General features: G+C 41.7%; 1 protein-coding gene across 3 annotated transcripts in view; it reads left to right on the forward strand.

Annotated features, from left to right (window-relative positions):
* Window positions 1–709: 709 nt before the first annotated feature.
* Window positions 710–19,531, forward strand: part of LOC149169652 (type II inositol polyphosphate 5-phosphatase 15-like) — a 153,426-nt gene continuing 134,604 nt past the window's right edge. For 2 of the 3 annotated variants that reach the window (XM_089428757.1, XM_089428758.1), the window contains exon 1: window positions 711–1,702. In XM_089428757.1, the coding sequence (XP_089284883.1) occupies window positions 802–1,702 (901 nt within the window). In that variant the 5' untranslated portion in view covers window positions 711–801. Of the gene's footprint in view, window positions 1,703–19,531 lie in introns of all 3 variants that reach the window. The other variant, XM_089428759.1, reaches the window with a different exon arrangement.

A 19,531-nucleotide genomic window follows, 5' to 3' on the forward strand; every position in this document is an offset into this window, starting at 1 on the left:
ATCGTTGCTAATAATGAGATGCTTTATTACATAGTATAGTATAATATAAATATTCGTAAATATGTTTATACTAAAATAATATATAAATATTGTGAATAACATATTTAATAATTAAAACAATAAATTAAAGTTAATTTTTTTTTTTTTTTTCCGAAGGTGGCAAAACCTATCAAACTCAGGTGTCAAACCAACAGTGAGGACAGCCATCTCTGGCTGCTATCCGCGAATGTTGGTTTGACTCATCACTGTTATCAAGGAAAACCACGCCACCTGTAATAACCCGCTGGTGGTCCGTAAGGGAGCAGGCTTTCACTCTTGCCAGATGCCTCTGTGTCTTGGGCCGTTAACCTGTTTCCTTACGTCCGAGGAAGACGAGCTCTTAGCCAAGCAGAAGCAGTTTTACGGCATACTCCAGGCCGAAGGTTAATTTATTTTAAAATAAATAAGGTTAATTTATTTTAAATGAAAGAACCGGAATTTAAATTTTGAAATATAATTTTTTATTATTTAAATTATTAAAATGAGATGAAAAGGCTGACAGGTTTAATTTTTTGTGTGTTTATCCGACGGTTTGAATTAGACGTGCGAACACAATCATTTCGAACGGGGTGATAGATCCGAAGTCAAATAGTAAAAAAGCGAAGAAGTAAAAACAAAAATGAAAACGAACTGCAGTACACCGTCCACGGTTGGTGAATCGCGGCCGGACTTTAAATGTCGGGGGACATGTTTTGGGAGACGGCCAGAGAAACTCACGCACAATTAAGGTAATACAGAGGATATTGGTTAGTTGTTTCAGATATGGCTAGCAATATTTACAGGGGCTCACCCGCTTTTGGCATTGAAAATGATGAAGAATTTTCTTTCTCGTCATGGATTGAATCCTCCAAGTTAGAAGACGGGCACGAAAATAACGTTCGCTATTCCACAGGCGAGAATATATCATCGGATTTTCTGCCGCTGAGTCTTCCGGATTCAGTTTCCGAGGAATTTGATGTTGGTCAAAACACCGCGGATCTTGAGATACCTCGTACCCCCTTCCCTAGTCTGTACAGTGCGTATATCTCAACTGAGAATCCTCCATCCATCAGCAATAGCAGTCCTATTTCTTCCGAATTTCAGTCGTCAAGCAACACAACATGCTCTGGAGAAACTCAATTCTCATCTATCATGGGAAAAAACTTTGATTTGTCAAAAATTAAGCAGGGCGATAATAAGTTTGACTCCCCAAGGCTGGAGGAGTTTGTAGGTGGAGGAGGAGGATATGGGATCTTCAAAACGCCTGCCCGGCAAGCAATCCCACCAGGTAGTCCGGCCTCTTTAGAGATAAGACCTCGTCCACTGAGAGAAATACAGGAACAGCAGGGCATGCGGACTGTGGTGTGCACAGGGAACCAACTGTGGGCAGGGTTAGATTCTGGAGTCAGAGTTTGGAAAATTGACGATGCTTGTACTAGTACTGATCACAGTCCTCGGTTAAGAGGAGACGAAGAAACAGCCCCTTTTTGCGAGTCTATTTCAACATCTCCCACAATGTGCTTATTCCCTGATACTGCAAATAGATTAGTTTGGAGTGGTCACAGAGATGGCAAGGTCAGAGCATGGACAGTAAATGTGAGCATTGACAAGGATGGTTTTGAAGCAGCTCTTACATGGCAAGCACATCGGGCACCTGTTTTATCCATGGTGGTCACATCATATGGTATATTCTATCATTCCATGCTGTATGTGTAGCAATTTAATCATGTTCAAACCAGGAATGACATGAAAGATTATGTATGGACTATAGGTTTTTCTATTTTGGTTGGCGGAGCTTAGATCCCAGCGTAACTACATGCTTATTAGACACCTATATTCTCACTATGCTTGACCATTTCCAAACCTGCCATTTATGAATTTCAATCCTCAGTCTGTTTGCTTATAATTTCAGTCAAAATGGAACTGATTATGAGATCATTTGAAGTTTTTCATGAAACTAAAAAATACGTTTCTTAGAGCAAAATGAATTAACAAGGGAGTTTTAGTCATTCATAAACATCCACATACAAGGAGAACATGCCGAAATAGAATCTATTCTCCATAATATGCCTAGTAGAAGTTATTCAAAATATGGAGGAAAAATTCAAAATGCAGATAAACGTGTTTATAATATATATATATATATATTTTTTGATGCTAAGTTGATGTTCTCTACTACATTAGAAGTAAAATTGAACAATTTAGGGTGTAGAAGTTATTTCAATCTGTTATTAGTTGTAACTGGTGCTTTTCATTTGAGGTGATTTCAAGATGATTTAAAAGTTGCGGAAGATGATATTGAGGCTTTTAGAATGCTTCCTTTTGCTTTAGGCTGCTTTTTTTCCAGCACAACGGGGAAGCCCTAGAAAATTGCTTTTGATGTTTATTTTCGAATAAAACGGATGGTGGAATTTACCAAGATTAGTGCCTATTCAATTGGGTTATGGAATTGAGACCAATGAATAAGAAGGCTTGCATGTGATGAAGAGGTGTAGTTAGGCTATTAACAATATACTCTAACCAAACACATAAATCATGTCAATACATAGAAATTGATAGAAAGGCTTTCAAAGATCCACCCCACAACAATTTCTTTTGAAAAATATATCATTTATTTGTAGAAAATTAATGATCTGCACCCTAACCCCAGTTTACAATTTCGCATGTGTTCATTTGACCCAACCCACATGTTTTGTCATGCTGATATAAATTTCAGAATGCATTATTTGTAAACATTCAAAGAACACTTATACTATTTTTCACATTTCCTATCAGCTGTAATTAAATCAAAATTTAGGCAAGCATTCAAGCATGAGAGACACTTATTTTTGGTCAAGGTGACCCCAGAAAAACCCCACAACCTTTTGGGGAAAACCGGTCTTCAAAGGATGATTTGTTGCTTGAGAAAATTAGTCTAAGTACATAAAAATTTAACCACAGTACTTATCTCCTTTAGCTGAAGCATTAAACTCAATTTCTGGAAATTTGTGCCCACTGAAATAATTTCCAGATTTTACAAATTTCATGCCCAGAAATTCTCCCTTGATATCAGTGCTGAATCTGCCTCAAAATCAGTGCAAACTTGGCCTCAATTTCTGTGCAGTGAATGCCTCGAAATTTGTGCCTAAAGGTGCCTTGTTTTCTGCACTGGAGGTGACTGTTGTCCTCGATTTTCGTGCCATGAAACCACCTTGAAATCAGCGCTGCCTGTAGTAGCAAATCTGAGATTCCTGCCTCAAAATTCGGGCCCAATCAATGGAGGAACAGTCCTCAAAATTTGCACAGCAGCCTCAAAACTCATGCCTCTGCCTTCGATTTTTGTGCTGCTGTTCCCTCAAATTTCGCGCCGACTGTCCCCTCGATTTCTGTGCCTGTCTCCTAAAAAATTGTGCCTCTAATGGCAGCCTCTTCCTAGAAACTTGTGCCTCCTTTCTCTTGCTGAAAACCCTCCTTGAAGTTCTCCTTTTCTCCTCTCCTCTTGCTCTCTCAAGTGTCAAGTGAAGAATGAGCCTCCCTTTTCTCCTTTTGTCTTTTAGAAAAGATTGAATCCCTAACCCTAGGATTCAATGGTTGAGATTTAATCTCCAAATCTCAAGATGTGTGGTTGAGATCACTTTTCCCAAATGACCCCCTTCACACATTGGTCTCATTACTTAAAAGCCTCCTAGTACTTTTTTCAGGTTGTATAACTTTTCTATTTTTCTCATAAAGTGATTTTCGGAATCACTTTAATATTAGAAAAGTGAACTATGTACTTTACACTTAAAGTCACTTTATAAAGTACAAGTGACCTTAATATTAGAAAATGTATATGGTACACCACTTTTAAGTATCTCTTCCCCCCATGACATTAATATAACTCATAAATGTAACCAAGACAAAAGTCATTAATGTGTCTACTAGGCTAAAAGGGATAAATACATGGTAACGCCTTTCCTTGGTATTATTTTCAACACTCCCTCTTATTGAGGAAGGTGTTGCTCACCACTCCCATCTTGTCTTTGAAAAAGACATGCTTGCCTCTTGGCAAAGACTTGGTGAGAATGTCTGCTACATGCTCATCAATGGATATATACTCAAGCTTCACAGCCCCTCATTGTACCTAGTTTTTGATGAAGTGGTATCTGATCTCTATATGCTTTTACTGATTGTGAAATTTTGGATTCTCAACGATTTTAATACAACTCTAATTGTCCTAGTAAATCATAGTTGCTCTCAGCATTTGACCAAATAATCCATGAAGCATCTTGCGAAGCCATAATGCCTCGCATCCTGCCTGACTAGCTGCCATGTACTCTGCCTTTGTGATTCTCAATGCTGTTGGCTTCTGTTTCCCACTGAACCATGACACAATTGCCGAGCCCAATGAGAAACAACATCCGAAAGTGCTCTTCCGGTCACTGACACTGCCAACCCAATCTGAGTCCGTGCAACCAATCAATCTGACCCCATCACATCTGACATAGTCCAACCCATAATCCACTGTACCCTGCAAGTATCTCAACACATGTTTTGCAGCCACCCAGTGTACTCTCTTGGGTTCCATCATAAACTGACTCAATGTATTGACTGCAAAACAAATATCCGGTCTAGTATTGACCAGATACATCAATGAACTGATCAACTGACGATATAAGGTGGGATCCACCAACTCGGAATCAACATCATGCAACTTCTTCCAGTTGGTGATCATAGGAGTAGCCATAGGCCTGCAACCATCCATATGAAATCTCCTCAAGATATCTCCTGCATACCTGCCCTGGCCCACAAAGATGTGCCCATCCTCCTGCCAAACCTCCATCCCCAAGAAGTAATGCATCAACCCCATATCAGTCATATCAAACTTTGAAGCAAGATCTCTCTTGCAATGTTGGATGAGACTGTCCTCCCCTGTAATAAACAAGTCATCCACATACAGTACCAGAATGAGTGGATCGTCACCTACCAAAATAAAGTATAGGTTCGGATCTGCATCACTCTTCTGGAAACCCAATTGCTGCAAGTAGGCATTTATCCTCTCGTACCATGCCCTTGGTGCCATCTTGAGTCCGTACAAGGTTTTCTTCAACCTACACACATGAGACTCACTCCCATGCAACTCAAAACCCTCAGGCTGCTCAATGTACACCTCCTCCTGTATAACACCATTGAGAAAGACGGTCTTCACATCCATCTGGTGAATCCTCCATCCCATCTAAGCTACTATAGATATCATTGCTTTAATGAAAGTATAACGAGCAACCGATGCAAAGGTCTCCTCATAGTCAAGTCCCTCTACCTGTGAGAACCCCCGCACCACAAATCGAGCTTTGAACTTCTCAACGCTGCCATTTGCAACATGCTTGATCTTATAGAGCCACTTGGAAGTCACAACTGACTTCCCATCAAGATGTGGCACTAACTCCCATACATCATTCTTCATGATAGAGGAATATTCCTCTACCATGTCATCTCTCCAAATCTGCTGTCTAGTGGCCTCCTCTCTACAACATCTGCCACGAAGCCAACCAACCTCTCTGGCAGTCTGCTCTCCCTCACTGACCACTTGGGTCTTCCCACTGCCTCCTGAGCCTCCTTCAAGGTCTCTTGAAGCCATCTTGCCTTCCTCTTCCTCGTGGTAGTCTCCTATGGAGGTATGGGAAAATCCTCATCTGGTGCCTCTACTGCTGGTGAGGAAGGCTCTGAACTAACTAAAGGAGATCCTGAACTCTGAGATACTATGCCCGATGAACTTGCACCAGGTGATCCGGTACCAGGCAAAGCTATGCTCTGTGAACCTGTCACCCCTAAAGAAGGTGAACCTCTTGATCCTGGTGTACCACCTGATGCTCCTGAAACCTGTGGTGTGACCCCCTGTTGAGGAGCTTGCTGCTTTACTTGATCAATCTCCCAAGACCTCCTCAAAGCCCTCTCCTCCTCAAATCTCACATCCCGCCTCAAGACAATCTTCCTCTATGCAAGAAGGTATATGCGGTAGGCTCTGTTGGTCTCACTGTAACCCATTAGTATGCCTTTCTCTGCTGTGGGTTCTAGCGTCGTCCTCTTCTCCTTAGGGATGTGTGAATATGTAAGGAACCCAAATATCCTGATGTGCCCAACTTCTGGCTTTTTGCCGATATATATCTTCTTAGGAATCTTGCGCCCCGAGACTCTGTGTGGGTTCCTGTTCTGCAAATAAACAACAGTGTTAACAGTTTCGACCCACAAGAAGAAAGGTAAACTCTGATCATGCAGCATCACTCTAGCTGCACCCACAATGGTCCTGTTCTTCCTCTCTGCTGCCCCATTTTGTTGAGGGTTATAAGGCACAATGAGCTCCATCTTTATGCCGACACTCCCACAAAAGTCTTTCATCTTTGCGGAAGTGTACTCACCCCCATTGTCTGATCTCAACCAGTGTTTTAAAAACCAGCTGGTTAGCTAGCCCACCGGGTCAAACCGGTAGGAAAACCCGGTTTGACTCTCCATTTCGCCAAAAAAGTGGACAAACTGGTCCTAACCGGCCGGTATAGGACGAAACCGGCTGGTTTGTGGTCAAACCGACCGATTTTGTCCTAAACTGACCGGTTTATTTCCAGGGCAACTATAAACCCCAAAAAATGCTTTTTTATGAGTTGTGAAGCTGTTTTGAGGGAAATTTGGGGTTGTTTTCCTCCAAAAATAGTCCCTCCGAGAAAAACATGCCTACCCTCTCATTTTGTTGACACATCTCAACCCTAACAATGTTGGTAATTAATGGTAATGTTAAATTCTTAAAGTAAAAGTGACATTTCCTTTAATTTTCATTTTCATCCTTTTACTTAAATTTTTAACATTACCATGAAATGACTCAGGATGTTTGAGAGTGATTTCGACCTCATTGGATTTCATATGGAGAAACTAGAATTTTAGATTTCACTCAAAATTCAGCAGAATTAATGGTTTTTAGGATTTCATGGTTTGGGGGTTTACAATGTTTCCATTTGATTCTATCATGCGTGAGGGTATGAGATTGGCATTTGATCAAGAGCCTGAAGCCCTTTAAGAACCTTGATTGTAGTGGCATTGATTGTTGAACTTTGTTGATGTTGGTGGTACTATGTTAAAATTGGCAACTAGGGCCAAACTCCATGTGGGTCATCTTATTAATGGAAGCTGATATTTTTCTTAGATCCCTCTCATCGAGAGGTGTAGGATTGATCTAAAGATAATCCGATTCCGATAAGTATTCATGGAGATATGAATTTATTTGTGTTATGGGAAAATTCGTCAAGGTCGGCCAGCAACCAAATAAACCCCACTTGTGCTCAATGTTTTAGTATAAATAGAGGTGGCCTTTAAGTCATTTCAACACACTTGGCATCTCTTCCTCTCTACTTGTCTTTGGGTTTTAGGAGGAGAGATCCTAAGGGATAACGTTGCCCTAATCCAGAGGGCAGTAGTCGTAACTACCGGGAATAGCCGGAATTGCTGGGAACTGCCGGGAAAAGCCGAAACTGTCGGGAATGGCCAGAACTATCAGGAACTGCCACGAATAGCCGGAATTGCGGAACTATCGGAACTGCCGGGAAAAGCCGGAACTGCCAGAATTGCCATAACTGTTGGGAATTGCTGGAACAGGCGGGAATGCTGACGCTGACGCAGAGGGCAGAAGCCGGAATTGCCGGGAACAACTGGAATTGCCGGAACAACCAGAACTGTCAGAACTACTGGGAACAACTGGATTTGCCAGAACTGCCGGGAACAACTGGATTTGCCATAACTGCTGGGAACTGCTGGAACAACCAGAGCATCTGTCTCTGAAGGAGAGCAGCATGCAAGGGACAACTAACTAACATTGGGACAGTTGTATGGTACTTAGCAGCAAATACACCAAGCATGCAATGCTACAGCTAGCATGCAAGGGACAGCTAGCATGCAACAACAAGCATGTTAAGGACAACAAGGATGCTAGGGACAACAAGTAAGCAAGGGACAAAAAGCAAGCAATATGCAATGAACACATAGGTCAGTATGGCAACATGGTGTAGCAATGGCACATAATGCAATACAGTGATGTGTACAGTCATGATTAATGAAGCGTGATGAGATGCAGCATAGTGATGATGGGTGCAGCATGGTGCAGCGCGGTGAGGTGCAACTGATGACGAAATGCAACACAACGATAGGTGAAGGAGTCACCTTGGAGAATCAGTTGAAACAGCATGTCTTCAACTGATCTCATGTATCATCTTTTTAGAGATGATCTATGCTCTTATCTAGATAAGTCAAAGTGTTGACTTCTGTTGTAAACGTACTCTCTCTCTTTGCTAAACTATTGAAGAACATATAAGAAGAATTGATCAAGGGTTTCCCCACATTGGGGTTTGTCCCTGGCTAGCGCCACATCTTGTGTCCTCTTGTCTTGGCTTGTCTTCTGCGATTTATGTTTATGTTCTATCTGTAGTTTACTTTAATGCTGATGTGATTGCTAATCTGGAAAAGATATTGAGCTAACTCTGAAAATTGAAATAAACTGCTCTAAGCATAGAACATACTAAACTTAATATGGAATCAGAGCTGAGGTGAAGACAATGCCCAAGCAAGAGTGAAAGAGCAATCACCGAAGACAGTTGGGAAAAGGATCAGTGGATTCCTCATCCCTCTTCAAATTCACCGAGGGTGAAGTCGAAGCAGAGAATATTATTAGAATGGCGTAGCGGAAGTTTCTGATGGCCTACCTAAAGATCACTTCATTGGGAAGTCCGGATCTAAGGGTGGAAGGAAAGGCAGATGCCTTGGTTGCAATAAGTTCGGCCATTATGCGAAGGAGTGTCTGAATGGCAGAGACACATCTCTTGATGAAGATAACAATCATTCCAGGGACATCTTCAATGATCAAGTAATGCAGGTCATCAAGGAAATGGCCGACTCTTCAAAGAAAGCAAGGAACCCCAGGTATGAAGAATCAAATGTTGTTTTTGATAAGATAAAGAAGCGTTATCTTGTATTGACCCTCTCCTTCAGATTCTTTGGGAATCTGGCTTATTGATCGCAGTGCTTCAAGGCACCTCATTGGATAGAAGGGTGCTCTCTTGAATTTGGTAGAGACAAAAACAACCGTGGGATTATACTTGGAGTCGATGCCACCTATCCTGGAAAGGGTGTAGGGAATGTTACCCCTCAATTGAATGAGGGTAACTCTATTCATTTACAAGAATCTCTTTTATGTACCTAATCACAAGAAGAACCTGGTGTCCATCTCGGAAATGGAAGTCAAAGGTTTCAGGGTGGCATTCATAGATGGAAAGGTATGGTTAAAAAAAATAGAATTTTCAAAGATGCTTTTTCTCATGGGTTCAGGGTTGGCAATTTGTATCAAGTTGTAGGATGGTCCATTGGGGATCATGTCAATTGTCATATCGCATCTATAACACCGGAGGTCTACCTTTGGGGCCCTACCCGATGTGAGTCAGATGGTGATAGGGATGCCTGACTTCAAGAAGAGCATGAAGGTACATGTCTGAGATGTACCGAAGGAAAGTCTTATAATGGGACCATTCCCCTCATGCAACAGGTCCACAGGTTTGGAACAACCTGAGGAGTTTGAGATTCATGATCGGGAATCTCATGTATACAGGTGGAAGAAAGCCCTCTATGGCTTGAAGCAAAACACCCGGGCGTAGTATGAGAGGATTGATAACTGTCTGATGAAGCTGAGACTCACTAGGAGTGAAACCGATCCAAACCATTACCCGAAGGTTGTGGATGATAGACCTCTCATATCGGCACCTTATGAGGACGACCTATTTCTGACAGGTGCAGACCCTCTCATTTGCAGAAGTAAGAGGGAGTTGGATTTCGGATGTGGAATGATAAACTGCAAGCCTGTGACTACCTCGAGGATCTTAACTTTCAAAAGTTATATGGTAGTGATGTTGGCCCAAATTTGGGAAATGCCTTTGAGTTTGATAAACTCATTCACGTTGATGTTCTTGGTGAACTTCCGTCCGGACATATGTTTTGCAGTTAGCATGGTGAGCTCATATTTGGTTGAGCCTCATTGGATTGGTGCCAAGAATCTTCTGAGATATCTTCGGGGCACAATCTCTCATGGATTGAGATACACTGCCGGAAATATGAAACTGCATGATTATTCGAATGCTGACTGGGCAGGCAGTGTGGAGGAACACAAGAGCACTTCTTAGTGCTGGTTCTCTTTGGATTCTGCTTCAATATCATGGATGAGCGGGAAGCAAAAGTCAGTTGCTATAAGCATCCGAGACCGAATACATAGCTACAAGTATGATCTCGTGTGAAGCTGCATGGTTGCAGAAGCTCTTAAGTGAGTTGTTTGTACACATGATGAATACCACTGTGATTCTCTGTGACAACCAGAGGTGGGATTTGATTATTGAGGAATCCTGTATTCGATGATTGCTCCAGCAGATAAACATTAGATACTGCCTTATCTGGGATATGGTAAGTCGATGAGCGACGAGGCTCCATCGCATTGAGACTGATGTACAGGTCGCAGACATTTTGTCAAAGCCCCGAGGAAAGGTCAAACCTGTGACTTTCTCGAATGACTTGGAGTCGTTGAGAGACCTTATAAGGGCCCTACATGTTGCATGCATTCAGCTCTGGGAGCTCTGGGGGAATTGGGGTACTTACTGCAGCAACATACGACCACAGGGCGACTCACCTTCCCCTGGCGGTGCGCTATGTACAAGATGACAGGTAAAACCTTCCCCTGTGATACACCGTGGCGACTGTGGAACAGGATGATTAGTTCTCTTGTGGGCCAGGATGATTAGTTCTCCCATGGCAACTGTGAAACAGGATGATTAGTTCTCCTGTGGGCCGGGATGATTAGTTCTCCCGTGGCAACTGTGAAATAGGATGATTAGTTCTCTTGTGGGTCGGGATGATTAGTTATCCCGTGGCGACTGTGGGGCAGGATGATTCGTTCTCCTCTGGACAGGATGATTGGTTCTCCTGTCGAGGCATCCTACCCATGCAGTCTGGGACTCACGGGAAGTACCTCTCATCTGATCAATGAGCAGGGAAATGGGGTTAGGGACCATAGTAGTACTATTGATGGACACATTGATGTATCTACGTACTCCCTATGCTAGGATGACCTCCATTGATCTGGGATCAATGAAACTGATCTGGGATCAGTATGAGTGGTTTGAGACACTCTCTTGTGATATTGATCTGGGATCAATAAAACTGAATTCGGGCCAGTGAGAGTGATGTGACACGCTCCCTTCAGATGAAACTGACTTCGGGTCAGCAGAGAATGGTATGAGACATTCTCGATCAATTCTTCTTCTTCATGGTTTAGCAGAGCAGAGCAGTGCAGGACACTGATGGCAGAGATAGTACAGTTGGACATATGGATCAATGGATGGAGTTCTCCCTAGTTGAGAGAGAGTGTTAAAATTGGCAACTAGGGCCAAACTCCATGTGGCTCATCTTATTAATGGAAGCTGATATTTTTCTTGGATCCCTCTCATCAAGAGGTGTAGGATTGAACTAAAGATCATCCAATTCCGATAAGTATTCATGGAGATATGAATTTATTTGTGTTATGGGAAAATTCGTCAAGGTCGACCAGCAACCAAATGAACTCCACTTGTGCTCACCATTTTAGTATAAATAGAGGTGGCCTTCAAGTCATTTCAACACACTTGGGATCTCTTCCTCTCTACTTGTCTTTGGGTTGTAGTAGGAGGAGAGATCCTAAGGGATAACGCTGCCCTAATCCAGAGGGCAATCGCCGGAACTGCTGGGAACTGCCCGGAAAAGCCGGAACTTCCCGGAAAAGCCGGAACTGCCTGGAAAAGCTGGAACTGCCGGAACTTCCGAGAATTGCCGTGAATTGTCGGAAAAGCCAGGAAAAGACGGAACTGCGGGGAATAGCCGAAATTGCCGGAACTGCTGGGAATAGCCGGAATTGCCGAAACTGCCGAGAATTGCCAAAACAGGTGGGAAAGCTAACACAGAGGGCAGAAGCCGGAACTGCCGGGAACAACCGGAATTGCCGGAACTGCCGGAACAACCAGAGCATCTGTCTCTGAAGGAGAGCAGCATGCAAGGGACAAATAACTAACATTGGGACAATTGTATGGTTCTTAGTAGCAAATACACCAAGTATGCAATGTTACAGCTAGCATGCAACAACAAGCATGCTAAGGACAACAAGCATGCTAGGGACAACAAGCAAGTAAGGGACAACAAGCAAGCAAGATGCAACCAACACATAGGTCAGTATGGCAACATGGTGCAACAATGGCACATAATGCAATAAAGTGATGAGTACAGTCATGATTAATGAAGCGTGATGAGATGCAGCATAGTGATGATGGGTGCAGCATGGTGCAGCGCGGTGAGGTGCAGGCTTGCAGCATGATGACGAAATGCAGCACAACAATAGGTGAAGGAGTCACCTTGGAGAATCAGCTGAAGTAGCATGTCTTCAACTGATCTCATGTATCATCTTCTTAGAGATGATCTATGCTCTTATCTAGATAAGTCAAAGTGTTGACTTTTGTTGTAAATGTAAACGTACTCTCTCTCTCTCTCTGTGCTGAACTATTGAAGAACATATAAGAAGAATTGATCAAGGGTTTCCCCACATTGGGGTTTGTCCCTGGCTAGCGCCACATCTTGTGTCCTCTTGTCTTGGCTTGTCTTCTGCAATTTATGTTTATGTTCTCTCTGCAGTTTACTTTAATGCTGATGTGATTGCTAATCTGGAAAAGGTATTGAGCTAACTGTGAAAATTGAAATAAATTGCTCTAAGCATAGAACATACCTAAAATTGACATATTGATTGTTGAACTCCTCTACCATGGCCTTAACAAGAATGCACCCTTCACTCAAAGGAAAACCACTGGTTAGGCATGCTAATCTTTTTCAACCACATTATAAGGTTGAGGAGATGAACCCTTCACTCAAACCAAAATCATTGGTTAGGCATGTTAAACCTTTTCAATTTCTATCATGTTATAAGGTTGAGCAATTCAAGTCTGAAGACTTTGGGCTAGCTGATGTTCATGTATCTCTTGTTGATGATGTTTATGTATTTCTAGTAGTGTTGAATAAATGATGAGTTTCATGAGTTACCATGTTGATCAATGATTTGTAGTTTTGATGTCTATTTTTGCTACTACTACTAAAGTTGTAGAGGAGTTTTAGGAGTCCTCAAACTCAGACGCATATTATTTATGTAGCTCATGTTGATGATCTCTTGTCTAGTAGTGTTGATGAGTTTGATCATGATGAGGAGTGATCATGTTGTTGATCACTGATATGTAGACTTGTAGTAGTTCAGTGACCCCATAACTTAGAGCATTGTTGTCGAACTCTAGAGGCCATTTAGAGCCTCATTGATTATGTATTTTGTTGCGGATATGTATTGCACTCGATGCCATTTTGATATATTCACCTTTACATGGTATAGAGATGAGAAAAACTTGCATATTTTGTTTCTATTGGCTTGGAATCATGGTTTTAAATCTTAAAAATAGTTTTTTCATTAAAAATTAATTATTTAATGTATATTTTTTTTAAACCGGTTCGTTTAGACTTGACCAGTCCTGGTTCGATTGGTTCCGATTCGAAACTCGATTCATTAGGTGGACCAGTCCGGTCACCGGTTCTGGTTTTTAAAACATTGATCTCAACACCCTAATCTTCCTCCTTGTCTGGTTCTCCACAAGAGCCTTAAACTCTTGGAATTGTCGAAAGACCTCATCCTTGGTCTTCAGAAAGTAAATCCAGGTCCTCCTGGAGTGTTCATCAATGAAAGTCACATAGTACTCATATTCGCTCAATGAGACATGGGACATAGGACCACATACATCAGAATGAATCAAATCAAGGACCCCTACAACTCTGTTGTCATTGATCTGGAAAGGTGTTAGTGTACTTTCCCAAAGCACACCCCCTGCACACATCATGATGATCAGTGCTGAAGTTTGGTAACCCAATAACCATCTGGATCAACATCCTGAAAGCTCCATGGTGCAAGTGGGCCATCCTCCTGTGCCACAACTCTCATAAATCACTACTAATGGTCTACGCCACCATAACGCGAAGAGGATGAAACATGAGTTTGTATAGTCTCCCACTACGAGCTCCAATCACATGACTAGACTCGATACTAGATCCTCTAGGATACAACAACACTTGTCCCTTCCGGAACAATACCTCATACCCCCTGTCCTCCAAGCTGGAAACTGATATCAAACTCTTCTTCAACCTTGGAACATAAAGAACATCTGTCACCTTCAGAGGAGGTAATTACTCCCTCTAAAATGATATTGTCCCCATACCTGTTGCCTTGACTTTGGAGTTGTCACCAAGCACAACCTCCAAGTCAATTTCATCCTCCAAAAGGCTCGTGAAGTGCTCTCTAACTCCAGTCATATGGTAGGATGCTCCACTATCTATGAACCATGCACAGGAAGATGTGACATGAGTGGCTAAACTCACCACCAAAGCACACTCTGAATCAAACATAGCTGCAAACTCATCCACATCTGCTGTAGCTGCAACTCCTTGTTTCTTCTTACCCTTCTTGTTGGGACACTGAACTGCATAGTGACCCATCTTCCCACAAGCAAAGCATTTCACTTTGCTCATGTCCTTCTCCTTAGCTTTCTACTTCCCCTTATCCCGCCTTGCTCCACTAGAAGACCCCTTCTTGATCTTCTTTATCCTCTTGCCTTTTGCTGCAAGAGCAACTTTCTCCTCTTCACCTCCCCCACCACTCTTGCTGCCACTGCACGTTGTGGATAAAACTATCCCACTTCTCGGTGAACCCCTCTAAAGCAACCTGTAGCAACTGCTCCTTTGGAATAGTCTCTCCTATAACAACTAACTCATCTTTCACCTGCGAGACTCTGGTGAGGAAAGATGTCACACTGTCGGTCTTGGTCATCTTGGTGTTGCGTATTTTTTGTCTCAACACCATCTTCCTATTCTCATTAGAACTCTGGTGCAAAGAGACCAAGGACTCCCACATCTGATATGCATATCTCATCCCTAGAACATGAGGGAACAAAGGATCCTTGATGACATCTAGAAAGATCCTCTTGGCCTTCACATTTTTCTTGGTGAACTCTACAAATAGAGCTGGATCAGTGTGCGGTTGTACAGTATCCCAAATTCCCACCTCCTCCAGTAAAAGCATAGTCCTCTCCTTCCATGCGCCAAAGTTTTCAGCCCCCATCAATCTGTCCTCTACTCTCAACTCATTAGCCATGACCCCACAACCAACCAAATGAAGCAAATTTGGAAGCTAGAACCCATCTCCATCTAAATTGCTGAATTCTTTGGGTTTCTGGCAAAGTTTCAAAGGTATGGTTCACTATTTGAAGAGTTTGGTAGCTTGGTGCCCTCTTTATCAGCTAACTGAAAATGAATATCTGAGCCTGAACTTGGCTCAACTAAGTTTTGATACCATGTAGAAAATTAATGATCTGCACCCTAACCCCAGTTAATCATTTTACATGTGTTCATTTGACCCAACCCATGTTGAAATTTCTAAGTCTAACACGTTAGAAATCCCTACTGCATCTTCTGGTTTAAATTCTCCTCCTTGTTTATTATATTAACAAGTTATTTATGAATATAAATACTGAAAATAAACACAGATGCAACCTTAACTCATATACAGATCAGCCACTGAAATACTGAAACAAACACACAAGGGACACCGTTATTTTTGGACAATCGTCCCCGAAAAAACCCAATGCGGGAAAACTGGTGCAGCAGTTCTAAGGGTTTTATTATTAAGCAGCTTCTGAGTACAACTAGGGTGCCAGAAATGGCTCACCCAATAGAGATTGTTACACGGCAGTAATACCTCTTCTCGGAGATAGATATTCAGCTAGTCTGCCCCACGAAAATCCTTCCGGTGCTTCCACTTGGCTCTGCGTTAGCCCTGCTAGCTTCAGTTCAGCTCCTGAAGCCCCTGCGTTAGCCCTGCTAGCTTCAGTTCAACTCTTGAAGCCCCTGCGTCAGCCTTCTAGCTCTCTGCGTTAGTTCTCTGGCCCTCTGCGTCACCCATGCAGGCCCCTCAGCCTTTGCGCAGTCCCCAACTGCCTTTGCGTAGCTTCTACTGCCTCTGCGTAGCTTCTGCTGCCTCTACGTAGCTCTAGCCGCCTTTGCGTCAGCCTCTTCGGTCTCTGCACTGACCCTCTGGGACTATCCTTGCCTCTTTGCTATGTATTCACTGCCCCTCGCTGCAACATATCACTTGTTCAAATTTTCTCAGCAAGCCCCACTCCAAAAAATCGAACTGACTGATCAATCTTTGTGTATCTCCAACTGATCCTCAAGCCTCCTCTTATAGTTTTTCTGTTGATTCTTCAAAGACTGAGATTAAGTCCCTAATCAACGGCTAAGATTAGATTTAGCTTGATCCATGTCATTTAGAACATTTTCACCCAGTTTTATATTAATACCCATTAATATTTTAATTTTCCTAAGTTTAGACTTAGGAACTCATTAAAAATATTAATTATTTTAATATCTCTCCAACCGGGTGGAATTTCCCAAAACCATTTTTGGGTCTTGGAGATCTTATGTGCCTTAGCCTCTCCACCAATTTTCATGTCTAGAGCACATCCAATGCCACCACAAATCAACAACCCACATGTTTTGTCACTCTAATATAAATTTCAGAATGCATTATTTGTAAACAATCAAAGAGTACTTCTAATATTTTTCACATTTCCTATCAGCAGTAAATTGCAATTAAATCAAAATTTAGGCAAGAATTCAAGCATGAGAGACACTTATTTTTGATCAAGGTGACCCCGAAAAAACCCCACAGCGTTTTGGGGAAAACCGGTCTTCAAAGAATGATTTTATTGGTTAAGAAAATTAGTCTAAGTACATAAAAATTTAACCACAGTACTTATCTCCTTCAGCGGAAGCATTAAACTCAGTTTCTAGAAATTTGTGCCCACTGAAATAATTTCCAGATTTTACAAATTTCATGGCTACAAGTTTTGCTTCGATATCAGTTCCGAATCTGCCTCGAAATCAGTGCAAACTCAGCCTCGATTTTTGTGTAGTGAATGCCTCAAAATTCATGCCTAAAGGTGCCTCGTTTTCTGCATTGGAGGTGACTGTCGTCCCTTGATTTTCATGCTAGGAAACCACCTCAAAATCAGCGCTGCCTGTAGCAATAAACCTGAGATTTCTTCCTCGAAATTCAGGCCTAGTCAATGGAGGAACAATCTTTGAAATTTGCGCACATCAACCTCAAAACTCGTGCCTCTGCCATCGATTTCTGTGTTGTTGTTCTCTCAAATTCCGTGCTGACTATCCCCTTGATTTTTGTGCCTGTCTCCTTCTCAAAAATCATGCCTCTAATGGCAGCCTCCTCCTAGAAACTCATGCCTCCTTTCTCTAGCTGAAAACCCTCCTTGAAGTTCTCCTTTTCTCCTCTCCTATTGCTCTCTCAAGTGTCAAGTGAAGAATGAACCTCCCTTTTTTCTTTTTGTTTTTTAGAAAATATTGAATCCCTAATCCTAGGATTCAATGGTTGAGATTTAATCTCCAAATCTCAAGATGTGTGGTTGAGATCACTTTTCCCAAATGACCCCCCTCACACATTGGCCTCATTACTTAAAAGCCTCCTAGTACCTTTTTCAAGTTGTATACCTTTTTTATTTTTCTCATAAAGTGATTTTCTCAACTCACTTTAATATTAGAAAAGTGAACTACGTATTTTACACATAAAGTCACTTTATAAAGTACAAGTGATTTTAATATTAGAAAAAGTACATGGTACACCACTTTTAAGTATCTCTTCCACCGATGACATTAATATAACTCATAAATGTCACCAAGACAAAAGTCATTAATGTGTCTACTAGGCTAAAAGGGATAAATGCCTAGTAATACCTCTCATTGGTATTATTTTCAACAATATTTACATAAAAGTATTTACAAATAACGAATCAAAAGGTGGAAGGGTATATATAATGGAGTCTATATTCTCTTCCATAAGACAATATATGTGGAGATAAAATCTGAATAGGCTATTGTATCTAAAGATTGAGCATCTTTTATTAGTAAGGCACTCTTAGCCAACAATTGGTGTTGTACCTAATCATGCCACATGATACAATATGCAAGCAAAGAACTAACTTCTTGTTCAAAAATCCCAATGAAGGAGTGAACTGGATAGTTGCAATCACCAAACAAGGCAACACTTCATTGAATCCTTCATGAAGAAGTATTGAATGCCCCTCTCCAAGGCTTGCTAGATTTTGCAGCAACATTTTTGGCATCGTTTCCAGTGACGAAGAGAGTCTACCTCTCTATAATTTAAAGATTTAGCTTCATCCCTAACGACAAGATAAATCCTTCTCTGGCGACTCCATTGGAAGAACAAAGCCCTTGTTCTTCATTGAACTCCAAAATCCAATGCTTGTAGGGTGGAGCAAGCATTTCTCAAGGCATTTTGAATTCCCCCTAGTGACTCCCCATTTGTTTGCTATGCAAGACTCAAGGCAATGGCTCCTTGGGATTTGCATGAGATGTTCCCTGCTTTGGATGTCAAAGAAATCCCTAGATATCCAAATTGATGGGATGCAAATTATATGAAGAATGCCCCAAAATTCGATGGTGATCCTTCTTTAGTTGTGGATCATGTTGTCAAAATTTTCAAGTATACCTCGGAGATCAACATGGTTCATGAGGATGCTCTCATGTGGCTCTTCATTAATTCCTTTGGGGAAGATCAAAGGGATTGGCTTCAACGATGCAGACCAAAGAGCATCCCTTCTATTGGGGTATTTATTGAAGAATTCCTTAAGTATTAGGGACCAATGGGTCATGTTGAAGATGTCATCCAAGACTTGACTATTGCCCTCCAAGAAGAAGGCCTCCTCAGCCACAATGAAGAAGTTGAAGAAGGTCATTGCCATCCAAAGGAAAGCATCACCCTTGATCATCTTGGTTATTACCTTGAGCAACAATCCTCCCCTGATAATCTACAAGAGCTTTTTGAAAGTGATCTTGGAGATGGCCTAGAGAATTGTAGGCTTGAGGTTGCTCTTCAACGAAAGTTCATGAGCTTGATTGTTGAATTATCCAGTCGTAGTTTGAAAGAGAGAATCCAATGGTGTAAGTGGGATTCCTTTTTCCCCTCCTCATCTATGACTCTTTTTCTTGATATATGGTCATCCTATTTTCCCAACTCCCACCCCTATGATTCAACATGTAAATCTTGCAAAGGAGGAAACGATATTTGGTTGCCCTATCTCATAATGACTCATAAGAGCAAGTGTTATTTTATTGATCTAATAATATGTTGGTTACACTAGGTGTATGACTACACTTAGCTCATGCATTGTATGTTAGCATTGCATGGTAGTGTAGGTGCATTGCATATTGTTTTAGCATGCCAAGATCACTCATCTCATGTTTCATATATATTAGAATGCATTTAGATTAGATTTTATTTTCTGTATGGATTTATACCTTTATATGAAACATGGGTGATACCCTACGCCCAATACAC

Source organism: Pinus tabuliformis, chromosome 4_2 (genome assembly GCF_031772625.1).
Source record: "Pinus tabuliformis cultivar Carrire ecotype Pingquan chromosome 4_2, CPIR1, whole genome shotgun sequence".
NCBI classification, from domain to species: domain Eukaryota; kingdom Viridiplantae; phylum Streptophyta; class Pinopsida; order Pinales; family Pinaceae; genus Pinus; species Pinus tabuliformis.